Below are 17,774 nucleotides of genomic sequence, written 5' to 3' on the forward strand. Positions count from 1 at the left end.
GCTTAAGTTTGTCCGGCAGACGTTATTACTTTTAGATGTGGAAGCCATCTTGTGGACAGACGCCGAGGTTGCTTTGCATTGGATCCACGGATCTCCCTCGGCGTGGAAACCTTTTATACGGAACCGCGTTGCTGAGATTCAATCTTCGACACAAACCCGCTAATGGAGACACTGTCCTGGTCCCGACAATCCTGCCGACCTTTTGACGAGGCGTGTGTCATGCCGACGCCTTCTGGACACTACGTGCTGGTGGAATGGCCCGAGTTGGCTGTGCAGTCCTGAATCCTGGGCGCGAGGTTGGCGTTCTACAGCCAATGCTTCAGGAGATGTCTACTCCGAGGCTAAAACCCCCGACGTTCTCGCAGTGATGACAGTGATCAACGAGCCCATCCTGCAAGTACGAAAGTACAGCTCGTTCTCCAGACTGCTCCGGGTTCCGTCATGGGTGCTACGGTTTGTCCACAACAGCAGGAGCCCTTCCATCAAGGACAGGGGTATGCCAAGTTCAGAAGAGATTAATGCGGCAGAGCACTATTGGATTCGAAATGCTCAGCGTGAGTCTTTTGGATTGCAGCCTACCACCCAAACTTCTCTTCGGAACGTCTCCTTGTTTCGCGACGACGAAGGGATCCTCCACATGCAAGGACGTCTCCAGTACGGTGTCTTTCCTCATGCAGTCAAGCATCCTATAGTCTTGCCCTCGGACCACCCTGTCACAGCCATGATTATCAGGCAGACTCACTTACGGTTGGTGCACGCTGGCGTCCAATGAACACTGACTGGCCTACGGGAGGCCGACTGGGTCATTCGACGACGGCAAGTGGTAAAGAGGGTGGTGCACGGCTGTCGCGTTTGCCGGCGAGCGAAAGCCCGCGCGTGTACTGAGATTGCTGGTCCCCTGCCTCGGGCCCGAATATCAGCTGCAGCGCCATTTGATGTGACAGGAACCGATTATGCTGGGCCACTCTTTTACAGACCACCCTATGGAGAGAGCAATGTTTCAAGAAAGTGTTACATCCTCATCTTCACTTACGCCGTAACTAGGGCAGTTCATTTAGAGCTCACAGAATCTATTACTGCCGAAGACTTTTTGAAGGCCTTCGAGAGATTTGTATCGAGACGAGGTGTGCCAGGAACAGTATACTCTGATAATTTCCGCACCTTCAAGAGTGTGTCCCGTGAACTTTCCGTTGGCCAGCTGTCGCAGGATCCAGATGTGAAGGGGTTCCTTACGGTACATCGGATCAGCTGGAAGATTATCGTTGTGCGCGCTGCCTTGTGGGGAGGCTTTTGGGAACGCCTAATAAAAAGCGCCAAGGTGTGTCTACGGAAGATACTGGGCAAAAGCACCCTAACATACAGTGAGCTTGCCACTGCTGTCACGGAGGTGGAAGCCGTTCTGAACTCACGGCCCTTGACTTATGTTTCCGAGGATCCAGACGATCTCTCCGTGCTCACGCCTGGTCACTTCCTGGTTGGTAAACGTATTACAGCCTTTCCCTACGAGCCTGCAGTCGAGTTGCGTTCGACGTCAAACCAGCTGAGGCGAGTATGTAAGTACCGCGAGCGCTTGATGGAGTCGTTTTGGACTAGATGGACCAAGGAGTATATCCTGTACCTGAGATACACGAACATACGCAGGCCACTTTCATCGTGCAGCGTCAAGACAGGAGACATCGTTCTCATAGCCAAGGAGAATGCGCCTCGGGTGTCTTGGCCCCTTGGCCGCGTTGAAAGTACAAGAGAGAGCGCCGATGGCCGCATCCGATCTTGTCAGGTCAGGATATCGGGGGGCAAAGTTGTCTGTAGACCAATTCAACTGCTACACAAGTTAGTGGCAGACGAAGATTAATTGCTAGGGTCTCTCATCTGCTTCATCGACATCGCCAATTCAGGGGTGGGAGTGTAAAGAAAGATGACATCATATCGCGTAAAATCATGGCACGGATCTCGTGAAACCTTTTTCAGTACCCTTGATCGGACGTCCTCTCTTCTTGTTACACTTGTGTCCAGGTTCACACGCTCGGCCTTCCAGATTACTACTGATCACAAGCGCCAAAAAGTGAGGGATATGACAGGTCAGTAAGGTCAGTTCATCGGGACGGGTGTACGCCGAAATAAATCTTAAAAAATAAAACACTAAAAAATTCACATACACTCGATGCACAAAAATACACGAGAGACAACCCAATTTCCGAAAGGAATCTCTGAAAGATCCACACACTAAAGTGAACACTAGTAGTATAGAGGGTCATGGAGGTGACGGCCTATCCAGTAGACGGCGCGTTTATTGACCCCTGGGCCGACTTCACTCTCGATTTTTTTTTTCCAGCGCGATGGGTGGCGCGTGGGCGAAGGGCTGCCCATGCGCTGATTGTCGCACATTTTTCCGCCTGCGCCGACTTCTTTCGCGAATTTTTTCATGGACCAGTGGGTGGTGCGTGAGCAGTTTACATGCTAGTAATGGCATGCAAAGGACAGTCTTATACAAAAATACAATGGAAATATATTTATTAATGCCAATGGTGCTGGGAATTGTAATGCCAATCTGTGAAGGGGAAAAATCTAGCTAAAAAACCTTCACGATATGAAACAGAAGAAACATAATACAATACAATTCACATAATAAATAATATACTTACTCATTACCTGTATGATGCTATACTTTTGAAGAGGTATCACAGAGAAAGAATCCAACCCAATGCATATAATATTTTTTTATTATTATTGGTAATGATACACACAAGTTTGCAATGAATCTATATCACAGGGCGTGACTTTTAATCACAGAAGTATTCTTAATTCAATCAAGAATATTATTAAGATTCAAGATGATAACAATCAAAATTACAAGTTTTATCATAGAAAGTCTAAGATTCCTATACATGAGCACCATCATTCCGACACTATCAATAGTGGGGTTTTAATTCTAATTTCAAGTTCTGATAGATGTAAGTAATTAATTGTGCACCACAAAGACTATGGAAGACCATGGGCCACATAGAGGGACGGTACAAACAGAAGAGAAATTAAAATCTATATCAAAGGACACCACATCTACTTAAAGAAGATATTGTTAATCAATACGATTGCAATCAAAATTACAAGTTTCATTATAAAAAGTCTAAGATTCCTATACGGGACCACCATCATTCCGACACTAACAATAGTGGACTTTTAAGTACAAGTGCCGATAGATGTAAATAATTAATTGTGCACAACAGAGACCCTGAAAGACCACGGGAACACAGAGGGACGACACGAACACAAGAGGAAATAAAATCTATAACATGGAACACTACATTTAGTGAAAGAAGGCAATCTAAATCAATACGATCATAATCAAAATTACAAGTTTTATTATAACAAGTCTGAGTCGTGATCACCATTATTGCAACACTGACAATTTCCTCATTATCATGTAGCGAGGACGTTCTTATTAAGGGCTGTAAGGAATTTTGAGAACAACATGGAATCTAAGTTGCATATATTTTGTTCCAACATGACACAACTTTGCTTGTTAAGTGAATAGCAGAGACGTAAGGAAATAATCAGAAACAACACAGCACGTTCAACAGCTAGCACTAATAGAGAGCCAAACCTGTGCATCCTCCAACACGCAAACAACAGATACACGTAGGAAAATAATAGCAAAACAACATATCAAAACGAAAAACATTACAAGTTTAATAACTTCCAACTGTGACTAGTACAGACTTAATGCTGAAGAAAAGAGGAACACAAACAATAGCAAGCAAAAAAAAAAAAAAAACTAAGAAGAGACATCGATATCAGAGCAAACTGGTTTCTTTAAGCGGCGCATTCTCCAACTGGTAAACAACAGAGGAAAATAATCTATCATTTGAACCACCATAAAATCATCCTCGTGACTTATACTCCAGACAGACGGGCACGTTAAAGGAAATTACCCATAGCATTCACCGTGCATTGAAAATGACATTTATCGTGCCCGTCTGACAGGGGTATTAATCTAGTCGAACACAATACAATTTTCATTCTAACAGACGCTAGAAACCTTACTTTGCTTTATGCATCCAACACACAGGAAATAGACATGGTACAATGAGAAACAACCAAGGCAGCTATCTCACTTTTCCTTCATTTTTCTCAAAGCGGGGACACCTCATCTCTCTCTATAGAACCAAAGCGAAGAAACTGTGCATGCTTTGTCACTGCAAGGGGTGGGGGAGTCACTCTATCACACATTCATTTCCTTCTTTCACCAAGGAGGACGCTCTCAAGGCCGCTTGCCAGCCAAGCTTGTACAGAGACGATAGTTTTTTCAACATTTATCGCAAATAGATGCTAGCATTATTCGATTCTGAATAACACGACAAGAATTCTATGATAACAATCAATAGCAGGCAAAACTAAGAACCGACATCAATATCAGAGCAAACCAGTTTTAGACAAGCATTTTCTAAGCAAGCGAGAAATACTATGATAACATCAGTGAAGCAATACTCAGTCAAAACGAGAGACATTGCAAATTTAGTTAATTCACTTCGTATTCTTATAGTATCTTGCAACAGACAGCTCTACATAGATGAACCATACAGAAACAACACATCAGAGAATATTCGACTCAAGATCATTATTTTATAAATGTCAATCGAGTGAACAACTGAAGCAAATACAAGACAATAATTATTTCAGGCAATCATTTTCTAACGAGAAAAGCGAGAAATATTTAAAAGTTTCCTACAGAGGAAATCAACAGGCACAACTCATACATCCTGCATACATAATTCCTAACTCACCTAATATTTGTGTTAATATCAATCGAGTGAACACCTGAAACGAAAGTCAAAATAATAATTAATTCAGGCAAGTCATTTCTAAGCAAGCAGCGTGAATACACCACAGAATGAGTACAGAAACTTGTCTTTTTAATGGACAAACAGGATCAACTAGTGGATTCGAACAATAATGTGAGATATGAAAGCTGCCGACCATAAACTTCCCCCACACTCCCGTCGAGGTTACACCTGTAGGGAGAGGAGGATTCTCGCGTGGATGTTTACATAGATTGATTTGATTTGTAAAAGAAAAAAATGCAGATGTCTTGTACATAGAATCATTGAGAGCACACGTTTTTCTCACACATCACATATATTTGAAAATTAATTCCCATAGTTCTCATGGCGACATGGGCGGGATAATAATAACATTCTAAACGTCATAGCATAACACATTTTTAAACAATAGAACGAGTACAGATATTGTAACAGCCGTGGTGCTGAAACTATAAAATAAACACAATACGGGAGGGTTCGCGCTTGGGCAGCGTTTTCGTCTGGTACGATCAGCTGGATGTGCTGCTGTCGAACAGCTGAAGGTCAGATGTGCGAGAGCGAGAGCCTCCAGCTGATGCCTCAGTCGTCGTCATCCACTACAGATGTGTTTTTAATTAAGTGTGGACGCACACTTGAAAACAGAATAGTACAATTGCCTTATATCGAAGAGATGGACAGATCTTGCAGTCGTCACTATAAATCGTGGGAGGATGCGATAACAAACTGCTTCAAAAAAGAAAAGCCTCAAAATCATTCCATTATCACTGCATTTCGATACATGGTATACATGGTCGTATTTTGGTTGCGGAAATTACGGAATTGCAGGTGCAAGAATTTGTACGCCGAATTTATACTAGTTATAAAAATATCTGCACATCGTCATCGGAAGCACCACCGGGATTGATTGAGGGTTTTGAGGTCGGCTAATTAAGAATTGAAGTACTCGACACCATATGTAATTGTAATCATTGCAAAGGGCATTGCTTTAATCAAGAAAGCAGCGAAACCAAATTACGATATGCAAGATGTCTATATCGCACGATTCATTATGGATTTGTTGAAATTACATCTAACTATTGACATGGAAAGTACATTTAAAGGGTCAGGTACCTTGTAAGGGTTTCTGCCTTTTGTGCATGTTCCTTGTTTCCAATGGAAATGTAATAAAGGCAAACAAACAAGCAAACAAACAAACGAACGAACGAACAAACAAATCTTACTTCCATATATGTTCCACTACCACGGCTATGCAATTATTTTCTTCTAACAGTTCTAGCCATGATGTCGAATGAGCAGCAGCTCACTATTGCTGTACAAGGACTGATGTACCATCACTTATTGAAACTCCACGACGATATCAACCGCGGTGGACCACCGGACGATTTCCATTTAATGATATCTTGTACGCCACTCAAGAATCTTCACTATAACGAATTCTATGCATTGCAACAAAAACAAATTGATTGCGATTGTTTGTTTTTTAGCTTGTCGGTAAGGAAAAAAAGAGGAGAAATTGAACTCGTCTCCCGAATTGTTGTGCTACTCCTAACATTGCGATTGTATTTAGCATGGTTAGATTGAGAACAATGATTGCTAAGGAAACGGATATTCCACACTATCTGCAAGAATCCTCATAGGGAATCAGAGCTGACCATCAAATGGGTTTTACCCGACTACCAATAAACTATTTCTCTTTCTCCTGTCAACAATAGAACGCAGACAGGCATAATTTTTAAGACTTCAACATCAGAAGGATAGAATTGACGGAGAGGGACCGGTACAATTATGTCATTGAATTCAGAGACATGATACATCAGTCTTTGTTTGCAAAAGAGGATCACTAATCTTTTGCGAAAACTTATCATATTTTGTGAATTAAATTGCACACTATGGATATTTCTCAACCAAACGAACTAGCTCTCTTGTTCTCTTATTCTTGGGCCATGACAGATGTATAATTGAAAGAATTTCTATACCATCTTTTGACAATATACGAGGAGTGTTCAAGTCAAACCGGGACTTTCTGTCTCCTGAGTGTACAAATGGCTCGCGCTACTCCTTTTTCGGCATTTTCACACGCGACAGGCCTCCGCGTTCACCACGTGGTGGTCCAAATTTTGTGCAAAACAGAAGACACGTGCTGGACAAGATGGCCGACAACGAGGTGAGCGTGCCCATCGAACAGCGAATTGTCATGAAGTTTCTCGTGAAAGAAGGCGTAAAGTCATCTGAAATTCACAGAAGACGTCAGGCTCAGTGTGGCCACGATACACTTAGCCGCAGCAAAGCGCTTGAGTGGTGCAAACAGTTCCGAGACGGCCGTACATCAGTGCAGGAAGCAGTGATGGCCACTAACTACTTCTACAGTAGTTTAACTATAACTACTAACTACTTTGCGATTGAGTAGTTTAACTAGTAGTTCAACTACTTTTCAGGGGAGTAGTTAAAACTACTTCTTTAACTACTGCAATGTAGTTTAACTACATCTATAACTACGTTGTCCATCAACACCAATCCCTTGTAGTGTTCTTGGACACGTAAATATGAATCACAAGCAATGATAAACTTTGGCTCAAGCCATTGCTACGATCGTCAAACACAAAGCTTGCGGCGAAATTCTTTTTGTGCCTACGCGATAAACTAAATTGCAGAATTATTTCACAGCAAATGAGGCTTCACTAGACAAGCATTATTTATTTATTTATTCACATACCCCAAAGGCCATACCCTGGGGGACACCAGTTGATACGTGACAAAAGGACGAGGAATGGTTGTTCACGAAAGTGGACTGGAGGCGGTCAGTTAAGAACATATTAATCCAGGAGAGAACATGTGCATCAAGGCCTAGTTGTGAGAGTTTAACCATTAGTCTAGCGTGCGGTACAGAATCAAAGGCTTTAGCAAAGTCCAGGAACACGGCATCTGTTTGAGTAGAACTGTCCATATTTGAGTGGAGGTCGTGGATAAAACCAGCTATATAGTTGTGAGAAATTTTTACGGAAGCCATGCTGGCAGGGGGAAAAGTAAGCATTTGACTCTAGGAAGTTGATTACCTGCGAATATATAATGTGTTCCATGATTTGGCAGGGGACGCGGGTAATGGAGATTGGTCTATAGTTCAACGGTGAATGAGTGGCACCACTTTTATGCACTGGTATTATCATTCCCCGACGCCAGTCTTCTGGCAGAACTGAACTACAGTCAAACCTCGCTTTACGAACACCCTTCGTTTCTCAGAAAATCGTTCGTAAATCGAGGTATTCGTAAATCGAGGTCCGAGGTGTGCAGTGCACAAATACCTCACAAAACCACGGGAAATTGATTTGAATAAGTTTTATTTTTGAAAATACTGCGTAATTGTGCTTTGCACCATACTTTCTGCAGGGTCTACCGTGTTTAGAAACGATGACAGAAGTCTGACACTTGACTCATCCACCCGGTCCTCAAAGTACCGTATCCCGCGCGGGTGAGACTGTTTTCAACGGCAAATATCACGCTTGTCACCGGCTGTCAGGACTGAACGCCTTCTCTTGGAATGGCAATATGTTTCCATCTCGGAGACCTGGTCCAAACTCACAACCGTTCGGCTGTAAGCGACGGAATTATTCTTTCAGGAAATGGTGAATCATGTTTGTGGAACGTAGTGGCGTTGGGACATTGTATGTTTGACCTTGGCAGCATGTACTGAGGAACTTTCATTATCCTCCGGTCCATTGGCCTGTCCTCTGTACGTTCGTAACGCCCGTTCGTATATCGAGGTCAGAATGGCTTGGCTACTTTGGGTTCGTTCTCTAATAATCCGTTCATAGTTCGGATATCGAGGGTTCGTAAAACGAGGTCAAAATACACGGAAAAAGTTTGGTTCCCTGTGGAGCCGTTCGTAGGTTGAGGGAATTCGTATATCGAGGGTTCATAAAACGAGGTCCGACTGTATTAAGTAGGAAGGGAGTTGCCTCAGGAGAGAAGCCGCCGATATTTCGAACAGAGACTGTTCTTTTTCTGGGCACCGTCCTCATCATTGGCTAGGTATATAAAGGGTTAGGTGTGACGTGTTCAAAGGTTCATGGGAATTGTCCCTTTAAATCATGCCAATGATGAGGATGGTGCCCAGAAGAAGAACAGTCTGTGTTCGAATATCGGCGGCTTCTGTCCTGAGGCAACTCCCTTCCTACATCTCTACCGGTTCGCTGGATTTCTACCCATCTATCAACTATTAAGTGATTGTTGGAATATTGCAGCAAGAAATCTGCTCGAGTGAGCCTTCCCAAGCAGCACAATGTACTGAAAGTCGAGTACAATAGGGGTGGACGGGTAGATGGAAGGCCTTGAACAGACTCGTGAAACTCGAGAACATTGATAAGACACATACCGTCCACCCCTATTGCACTCGACTTTCAGTACATTGTGCTGCTTGGGTTTGTGTTTTGCTGTTTATTCCATCAAAACCAGCAGAGGAGGAAACCTTGATGGAAGAGATAATCTTTTCAATGCCAGCAGGAGATATCGCTATCGGTGACATGCTATTGGAGATGGATGTGGGAGGCGCGGCAGGGGGAGTTGTGTCTTCGTTGGTGAACACGCTTGCAAATGCGTTATTGAAGATAAGAGAACATTGGTTATCTCTAACAAAATTACCATCACGATCTTTCAGTTGGATGTTTACCGATGGAGATTTTGGGTTTATAATTTTGTAGAATGCTTTGGGGTTGTGCTTCAAGAGGTTAACGAGGCCCTCGCTATAGAACCTGCGTTTTGAAGAAGTCACCAATGAGATGTATTTCCGGGCGCACTCTTGATATTAGCAGTGATGATGCAGACTTACTGCGCTTAGCAAGCCTGTACAGACGTTTCTTTTTACGGGCGAGCAGTTTGATTTCATGATTGTACCATGGGGCATGACAATGTGTCTTGATGATAATGGAGGGTATATAGGCTTCAATAAGTGCATTAATCTTGGATTTGTATAAGTACCAGTTTTCCTCAACTGTCCGTACTTCAAAATTAGCGAGAAAGTTAGCCAAGTAATTGGATAATTCAGAATTTATTTGGTCGTAGTTACCCTTGTCGATCTTATGCGTTTGCACGAGGAACGACGGGGCACGCTGGGGACAGGTATTGTAAAGTGTAGTACTTTGTGATCACTCAAGGCGCATGGAGAAAATACAGAACATACTATATCTGGGTCGTTAGTGAGGATTAGGTCTAGGATGTTTGATGAGGTGGGAGTTACATGGGTGGGTTCATGAACCACCTGATGAAGGTCAAACACATGACACAAATCAATGAAAGAACGTTCTTCACTGCCAGAGGCTGGGGTGCATCTCCAATTAATTGAGGGGTAGTTGAAATCACCAAGAAGAATAACCTTTGAATTTGGGAATTTGTGAAATATATGATGTAGTGATTTGTGTAATTCTGGGATGAATGCATTGCTTGAGGGAGGTCGATAGCATGCACCAACTACTAATCTACACGTGACGCAGTCAATCAATACCCACGTTACTTCGATAGGAAGTGTAAAATGAACAGCATATGATTTAAAACAGTTTTTAACGGCGAGTCAAACACCACCTTCTCGTCTATTTACGCGATCACAGCGATAGAAGGTAAAGCCAGGACACTCTGGTAACAGCTCACTGTCTCTTATATCTGGCGATAACCAAGTTTCAGTAAGTGCAACAGGGTCACATTCACAGGATTGCAACAAACTACACAAATCCTTACGCTTTGGAATCAAACTGCGGACGTTACAAAAACAACAACAGATAAAGCATGTGCGGTAGTACAGTGGTGGGAAACAGAACAGATCAGCTATGGTGTACGTTCAACAACCTGTTTTAAACATTGTTTTAAAGCAACCTCCCAAGCAGCAAAATGTACTGAAAGTCGAGTGCAATAGGGGTGGACGGGTAGGTGGAAGGCCTTGAACAGACTGATGAAACTAAAGATCATTGATAAGACACATACCGTCCACCCCTATTGCACTCGAATTTCAGTACATTGTGCTGCTTGGGCTGTTTTAAAGCATTAAAAGTAAAGATTTAGTACACATGCACGACACAATTGCTCTGCACCTCCGTTCTCATCAAACAAGTAGCTCAAGGTAAAAGTCGGAAGCACAATCGTGCCGTAATGCTTACGGCAAAATCGGAAGTAGTTGGCGCCTTCAGTAACCTAACTACTGTAGTTAACTACTTAAAATAGTAGTTTAACTAGTAGTTGCCACTACATTTCTGCAAGTAGTTGATAACTACTTTTTAACTACAATCAGGTAGTTTAACTAGTAGTTTAACTACATGTAGTTAACTACTGGCCATCACTGGCAGGAAGCACTTGAGGAGCGCTTGATCCTCAAGGACCGACGGATAACATGTCTCAATATGAATAGTGCATATAGAGCGACCAATAGTACATATTACTGCCAGGTTCTCAGGGATGTGCATAAGGCGCTGAAGCAAAAGCATCCGGGCCTCATCACAAAAGGAGTCCTCCTCCTACAGGACAATCCACGCCCGCATACCGCGCATCTCACGACACGCACCTTACAGGAACTTGGCTGGGAGCTGCTGCCACATCCGCCTTACAGCCCAGACCTCGCCCGCAGCGATTTCCATCTGTTCGGGCCACTGAAGGCGTTCCTTGGGGGCCGCCACTTCAGCTGCGACGACGACGTCAAGAATGCGGTCCGATCATGGCTGCTACGCGCCGGTAAGGATTTCTACGCTGCTGGCATCCAAGCCCTCGTGAAACGCTGGGACAAGTGCACTAGTGCCCAGCTGGAGATTACGTTGAAAAATAAAACTAATTTCTCGCCTGTACGTTCATTTTGCTTTTGCGAAAATTGAAAAGTCCCGGTTTGACTTGAACACTCCTCGTATGTTGAGAGGAATCTATTATCAAATGCTGGGATGCAAATGGGGGATTTTACAAGCATGACGTGCAGGCGGAGTCTACATTTCTAATCACGCAATCCTCGTAAGACACACCACAAAACAAATATGAGATAAATTCTAACTGGCAATCGGATTTTGGGAGAAGCGAACCACACAATTATCATCAGAAATGTTTAACCAATATACAAAGAGGATTAGCATCATGATGCTCATTATATGCGCGCCATGGAAGATATGTAAACTTAATTGTAATATTTTATAAGCAAATATTCTTTTTCCAGACTTAGTCATTATAAGCAGCACAGGTCAGTTATCCAATTCACAAAATGTACCTGAGGTTTCCCGAAGACGTACTGAAAAACTATGCACTCTAAACCCGTGACGGATAGGTGCCGTCTGATCAACTGGCACATTTTGTAAAAAATGTTTCAGATGACTTCAAGAGGCCCGAGGTACCTGCGGAAGCTGCCGGTGCTCTGTGCCCCCTGAAACAACTGGTACGACATCCCTGCTGACGCAAGGAGCCACAGTATACCGGACGTATTGAAGGGTTACTTGTACCCACTAATACACGAGGCACATTGTGCCTCTCGAGGTCCAAAAATGACCTTCAGGCTTCGCGAAAAAAGAAAACAGAAAAGGAAAGGAAGAAAATGCACCAAGGACATCGAATTTGAAACACCAAATTTTATTGGCGTGCGCAAATTGCATCCAGTACATCATCGTTTGCCGAATGGGAAGCATACAGGGCTCAGTAATCCCGACACATACATATGGAGCAGACGTTGCGCGGACACACAACCCATCCGATGCACCAGGCAGTCATTCAAACATCGAACACACAATCCTCGAAACTTCGAACGGGCTGGCACTGCAATGCTCAATCAAGATCATCCTTAGTGACGAACACGACAGTTCCTCAAACGAAATAGCCGATGAACAATTGTCCAAGCAAGTGGCACCAGACACGCTTTGATGTGAGAAGCAGTTGCAATTTTGCACACGTATGTGTGACCGTTGAGACAGGAAAGAACCTGTAAAAAAAACGAAGTGAATATCACGCTGGTATTGTTCCAACGTGAAGGCTGGAATAGTACACCATTTTGTAACTCACGTCCTTGCAATCGATACAGTCCCACGGTCACCTATGACGAAAGAATACAATTAGCCTCGCTTGTAATGTACATCGTCGCTTCACCGATGTAGCCGATCCTCTCCTGCCGCTATTTGCAATGCGTCCACCGTCTGCAACAGAATGTGCTTTGATGGTTAAACACAAGTAAAACGCGGGCGTCGTACGATGCGTCACAGCTAGGTTGACTTACCTTAAGCAAACATTACACCTGTACTTAAAAAGCACGGTTATCATCCTTCTCAAAGGCGAGGTTGCAGCGCAGACAACGGACAAGGACGCACGGAGGTTTGCACTGCGGAAGAATACGCGATGCCATCACTGCCATGTTACTCCTCACCGGCGGAGCGCGGAGCAACGTAGTATGTTCCAACGAAGGCACACATATTCAGCCGGCACACGCATTGTTCAACAAGCACACGGGTACACGGCTCAGGAGGCACACATATTATTCAGCGGGCACAAACCCGTTTCATACCGACGTGACGGCTCTGTACCAGCTCAAATTTGGCGATGAGGATCGCTGTGCTTGCTATTTGATAACTATTACGGCTGTTTCCAGACGGTTACGGCTGTGTATACCGGCTGCAGTTTCTGAGGGAACTTTTTTTAACCGGCACGTGTCCATCACAGGATTTAGAGTGTAGTCATAGTGTCGTAGCTTACGAACACTACAAATGGAAAGGGCATAGTTTAAGTTTATAGATTTTTACCTCATAATGAGGTAAAACGCAAACTCTACACAAAGGCTAATTTTCTTGTTTAAATTTTCAAAGTCAAAACTGTACATACTTTCTAACAAGTTTGAGATTTTTAAAAATACGGATTAAAAAGCTGTACATAGTCAGACATCCTATACAACATATTTGATTGTGCATTAAATGCTAAAAAAAGTGGAGACTACAACACATCACTAAGTGTTCATTGAACGGGTGTTACAATTTACGAACTTTGTTGTATAAAGAGTAATTTCCACAATACGCAAGATTTAGCTCGCTGACTTGACACACGAAGGTTTTAAGAAGCCTTTCGTCATCACTGAGAATTTAATCAATTTGTTTGATAATTTCAGTATACACTACTATGCAATAGGGATTCTCCATGCTGTGGAGATTGATAATTACTAATTTCTCGAAGGAAATTCACTGAGAACTCCAACAGGTGAAGTGTCAACCGCGTAATTCGTAATCCGCGTCATTTTGTAAAAGTGTCATCCGCGTGACGACGAAGACGTTTCAGCAACGCACTGGGCGACGTTTTTCCGTGGCTAAGGACGTTCCCGGGACTGAAGGCGATTCTGCGCCCGACGCGTTAATGCGCCACCGCACTCGAGCGCCTCGCCTCCTCCGGAAACGTCTTCGTCGCCACGCGGATGACCCTTTCTTCGAATTTTAAGTAAAGTTCATTCGAAAAATATTCGTAATTATCAATCTCCAATGCATGGACAATCCATATTTCGTTTTAGTGTATATAGGAAATTTCAAACTCTGATTAAATTATCTGCCGTCAGCGAAAGACTGAGTTACCGCCCCCTCGCGGACGTCAAAGCTACGAGCGACAAAGGGCTGTTTTGAGGTATGGTTCGTAGAACGGAACAAGCAACTTATGTCTGGAATAGGTGGTTTGATCGCTTCACAGAATAGAAACCGGAAGTTACTGCGATTGACGTCAGAGCAGTGAAAGCACTCAGAAAAAAGAATTTCATTATAAATAATAGGCTGCGAATTTAATTATATTATCTAGCACAATGGCTTTGAGCACTGTAACGCCCCTGTCACACCGGCAGCCTTCAATGATCATTGAAATCAACGGTCATGGAACATGCGCGTAGCGCCACCGAGCGCGTCACGTGTCAACTTCTCCAAGAGCACTGGATCTAATGATTCCTTCTAGGTTGATATTTTACACGCTTGGGGCGCTACACGCATGTTGGTCATTGGTTTCAATGTTGATTGAAGACTGTCCATGAGACATTAGAAAACATGAAACAGCCTTTGTTTAGGTTTAGTTCGTGTCGAGATTGTTCGGACTAAAATATACAGTTCTTACATAGTGTCTCGTGATGATCAGAGCGAAATGTTTCAATTAAATTCGCAGCTATTTTTTTCTATCTTTTAGCCAGTGGTTCTTGTTCGACCAAACGTCGAAACCACCGATTCGGGACAAAGTCTCCTCATTACGTATTATCACATCCCAAAACAGTCATCAGTATCCTTTATCTCGGTCGCACACCCTGATGACGTCTACCGAGGTTTGAGAGCTCATGGAACTGAGGGATGCGAAAACAACACTCTGAAACGGGTGGACGGCACAACACTCAAACCAGCAATGAGCTTTAAAGTGACAGACACCTCAAGAAACGTGTGTGTGAAACAAGTTCCACACTCTAAAGACAGAGCTTCACCGCGTCGCACGCTCCTAGCCAACCATCGTCGCAAACACGACCTGCTAGATTATAACCTCCATGTCATAGGCACCTCTCCCAAGCGCGCGCCGCATTTGGAAGCTAGCGGTGGCGCTACTCATCGGCCCGGTTATTGCTTCCTCAATTTCTGCAATACTTTGTACTTCAGCTTACCTTAGTATTTTTGTACAAGCGGTACACGTCCCACGGGGGATGCTTCTTTCAAAAGTTGATTATCATCATCATTCTACGCGTTTTCACAGGAGATGTTGCTGTCGTCTGCTACGGTAGTCGAACGTCCGCTTCTGCGCGTTCAAATTTCAATTGTCCAGTCATGATGTAGACTTCGCGGACCAATGAGTACCGCCCCTAGCGGATCGTGCGGACCAGTTCCTCATAGGGGTTGCCGATTATGACATGCTCGTTATAATCTGCACTCTTAAAAATGAACTTCACCACGTAGCACGCTCCTAGCCAACCATCATCCAAAATGAGAACGTTCTCTCCCTTAATTTGATGAAAACGAGGGCGTACGCCATCTTTGTGGAAATTATGAACTGCATAATGCCACAAAAATGGCGTACGCCCCCCGTTTTAAGCAAATAAGGGGAAGGACGATGTCTTTCGGGATGATGGTTGGCTAGGAGCCTCCTATGCGGCATATGGAGGAAGTTCACTCTCAAGAATGCACAATGTTTGGCATTCTTCGACAGTCTTTTCAGCCAATTTTCGCTCCCGAAAAGTGCATATAAATTAAATAATCGAGTTTCATGTGTTATCATGTTGCCTCTGTAACTGAGGGAGACCCACCGGTTGAGGACATCGTGGGGACGTACCTTCATCAGTATGCCAATCACAGGGCATCTTACAGCCGACTGGACTCGCAGACGATTATTTCCGAGCTTGTATGCTCAGAGCCTTCCAGACGCCCTCCAGAAGGGCGTGACATCATTGGTCGTTTACAGCACGACGTTTTCCGGTTTTTCCAGATAGGGTATTCTCTCGAACTCTCAACAGCGAGGGCCGGCTCTTACTGTGCATTTCATGAAATTTCACCACAACTACGCCAGGAATCCGTATGGGATTTTCAATATTCCATGATCAGCGATCAACAAGGTATGTATATACCCCTCAATCTTTTCCAAACAAATGTCGTCAGATGCTACAACAGCGCCGCCAGCTTGGTAGACAGGAACTACTAGAATAAAAAATATTAATAAGTAATAAGAAGGCGACATTAAAGCATAGCATTTCATGTGTGATTAATATGATGCAGTTTCTTACATTTCATTAGTTGTATGGCCTTGTTCTGTTCCAGTCTACCGGTAGCCTTATCTCTCTGGGCGTTTTTTTCTAAATACATGGCTACCGTGCTCTTTCATGTTTGTGACCCAGAGGAATACGTGTATCTCTCGAAATACACGTGCTGTTTTTCCAAAAAGCTAGCGGGCACTAGGTCGTACAAACCATATTCCGCACAAGATTACGACATTCACTTTGGAGACGACGCAGCTCTTGCGTGGGAGCCTCTTCTTTCGGTGGACTTGGAACACGGAGCATGCTCACAAAGGCACCAACGGGGCTGAAAACGTCAGCCATTTGTGTGTACCTATACTCTATTCTCTCTGGTTTGACAAGCATTTATCGTTATTTCTTCTTGCCGAAAACGTATGCGCATATTCTTGGTATGCATAGAGCTACTAAGCTTATTTGGAGACTCTAGGTATGCCTGTGGTCACAACTGTCTACCTTTTGAGCATGGCAATTTACCGTAATGAACTCTTATAGTTTTGTCACTGCGTGGAGCAAATTACTTTCGTGGATGCAGACATGCTCACTCAATTTGGTAATCACTGTTCGGTATTTCGTGTATTATTTTGTATTACCTCTTTGGTTATCGTATACCAGAGCTGAATTTTATTTCTAGGTGCATACCCCTAGTGCTTCAAGAGCAGAGCGGAGGAAGGCTAAGAAACCAGAAAGAAAATGAAGAGAGTCGCGACACTGAACGACAAATTAAAGTGTCTGAAAAATATTTAGAACCTGATGACCTCAATACCAATAAAAAGTATTTGAACACGAAGTCGTGCTACGGTAACCCCAAGCTCTGAGGTAACCTCAGAACCTCAAACTCTGAGGCAACCTCAAGACCTCAGATGTCCTCACGGCTACGCAGCCTCACTTCCTGGGACCCTACGAGCTCTCGCTCCCGTGCCGGTTGCGGCACCCCAGGCCACGACTCCAACGCCAGACCACGCCTTCGACGACGTCAACGTTCATCTCTGGCAAACCTCATCTCGGCCGCTCCCGCCCCACTCATCGACCTCTGCCTGCAACGTGTGCTGTGCCGCCCGTGGACATGTCCAGCAGTGCGCGTCATCCACGGTCACTCTTGCTCTTTCCCTCCGGTACAGACGTGATTCTTCTATCTTTCTTATCGCCGCTCCGCGTCTGAGGGGGGAGCACTGTAGTGGGCCGTGGACAACGACGAAGATGGCCACGCGTCTGGAGCACCTGTCTCAGTTCCA

General features: G+C 44.0%; 1 protein-coding gene and 1 long non-coding RNA gene across 2 annotated transcripts; both read left to right on the forward strand.

The window, feature by feature from the left end:
* Positions 1-367: 367 nt before the first annotated feature.
* LOC135387893 (uncharacterized) lies at positions 368-1,852 on the forward strand. Its single transcript, XM_064617093.1, has 2 exons — positions 368-747; positions 976-1,852. Exons 1-2 carry the CDS (start codon positions 368-370, stop codon positions 1,850-1,852), a joined length of 1,257 nt encoding a protein of 418 aa, XP_064473163.1.
* A 10,292-nt stretch (positions 1,853-12,144) lies between these two features.
* LOC135371383 (uncharacterized) lies at positions 12,145-17,291 on the forward strand. The gene is made up of 3 exons (XR_010415579.1): positions 12,145-12,207; positions 16,236-16,362; positions 17,174-17,291. It is a non-coding gene; the product is annotated as an uncharacterized LOC135371383 (long non-coding RNA).
* Positions 17,292-17,774: the final 483 nt, after the last annotated feature.

Source organism: Ornithodoros turicata, chromosome 1 (assembly GCF_037126465.1).
Source record: "Ornithodoros turicata isolate Travis chromosome 1, ASM3712646v1, whole genome shotgun sequence".
NCBI classification, from domain to species: Eukaryota; Metazoa; Arthropoda; class Arachnida; order Ixodida; family Argasidae; genus Ornithodoros; species Ornithodoros turicata.